At 66.3% G+C, this 1313-nt stretch overlaps 1 protein-coding gene across 1 annotated transcript; it reads left to right on the top strand.

Moving 5' to 3' along the window:
• Nucleotides 1–362: 362 nt before the first annotated feature.
• MNEG_16254 (hypothetical protein) lies at nucleotides 363–587 on the top strand (the record flags this gene model as incomplete). Its single annotated transcript, XM_014035275.1, has 1 exon — nucleotides 363–587. A coding segment is annotated over one exon (225 nt), but the record flags the coding sequence as incomplete, so codon positions are not given.
• Nucleotides 588–1313: the final 726 nt, after the last annotated feature.

The following is a 1313-nucleotide window of genomic DNA, read 5'->3' on the forward strand; positions in this document are numbered from 1 at the left end:
GTGTGGGCGTAGGCATGCGCGGTGTGGTCAAGGCGTTGTGCGTGCGTGAGTGTGTGTGTGAATGTGTGTGTGTGTGCATGTGTGTGTGCATGCATGTGTGTGTGTGTGTGCATGTGTGTGTTGAGTGAATGTGGGTGCGTGTGAATGAGCGCGTGCGTGCGTGTGGGTGCATGCATGCGCGTGCATGCGTTGAAGTGTCTTTTTGCATTTACTTGTATTGCTTGTGCACCCGCACTCTCGAGCCCTCGCACCTGCCCGCCTACTGCGCCCCGCCCCTGCAGCCCCTCCCTCAAACCCCCTCTGACTGCACCAACTTCCCCCTGCACTCATCCTGCACCACGGCCAAACCTGGTCAAACCCAGGTCAATGCCGTTGACCTGCCAGAGTTCCCGCTGCGCCACGGCCTGCGCCTGCCGCCCAACGACCAGAGCCTCGTCATGCCAAATTGGGAGCTCGCCCCTCCAGGCGCGGCGGGCGCCACGGGGCAGCTGCGTGGCGGCGGTGCACGACAGCAGCAGCAGCAGGCGCAGGGCGGCGGCCGCGGCGGCGGCAGCGGTGGCGGCGCGGCGGCGATGGACCTGACTTGAATGACTGGCGCTCGAGGGGCTGCGGTTGCGTGGCGGCTGCGCTGGCGCTGATTACAAGGCAGCGCGGCAGCCACAGTGTTCAAGGCTCTTTTGGCTGTACAATGCCGCCCCCAAGACCGGGGAGGGGGGTCTCCGAGCTGCGACACGCTCGGCCCTGCCTAACCCCCCTGGCCGGCTGGATTCAATGGGGTGTGTGTGTGTGTGGCGCCCCTGCAGCGAGGAGGCGCGGCGCCGCTGTTTTCTGCTGCACGCCATCCGCCCCTGGCCCAGCCCCCATATGCGCGGGCCCGCCTGCCCGCTCGCCTGCCCCCCATACGCGCTGCAGTTGGCAAGGGGTTACCTGGGTAACAAGATTAGCAAACGATTTGCAGTGATCGGGACGCGAGGAACCTGACGTAGGCTCGAGCAATTAGACGAGGGCGGGGCAACACACACACACACACACACACACACACACACACACGTCACCTGTGTTGCAAACTCAAAAGGGACACCGCAGAGCCACCAGGGATGAGGCCGCATGCGGGCGTGGCGGGCGCGGGGCGGGGCACCTGAATTACTGAATGCGCGAGCATCGCCCCCGCTCCGCCTCAGCCTCCCCAGCCGTAGAGCGGGCCCCCGCAAGAGCGGCGACGTGGCCCCCCAATCGGTTGTGTTTTCTTGCTGACATGGCGCCGCCGCGCCGGCGGGCGAGCCCCGCCTGCGTCAGAGAGCGGAGCCCGGCGG

This window comes from Monoraphidium neglectum (assembly GCF_000611645.1).
Source record: "Monoraphidium neglectum strain SAG 48.87 unplaced genomic scaffold scaffold06165, whole genome shotgun sequence".
Classification (NCBI taxonomy): Eukaryota; Viridiplantae; Chlorophyta; class Chlorophyceae; order Sphaeropleales; family Selenastraceae; genus Monoraphidium; species Monoraphidium neglectum.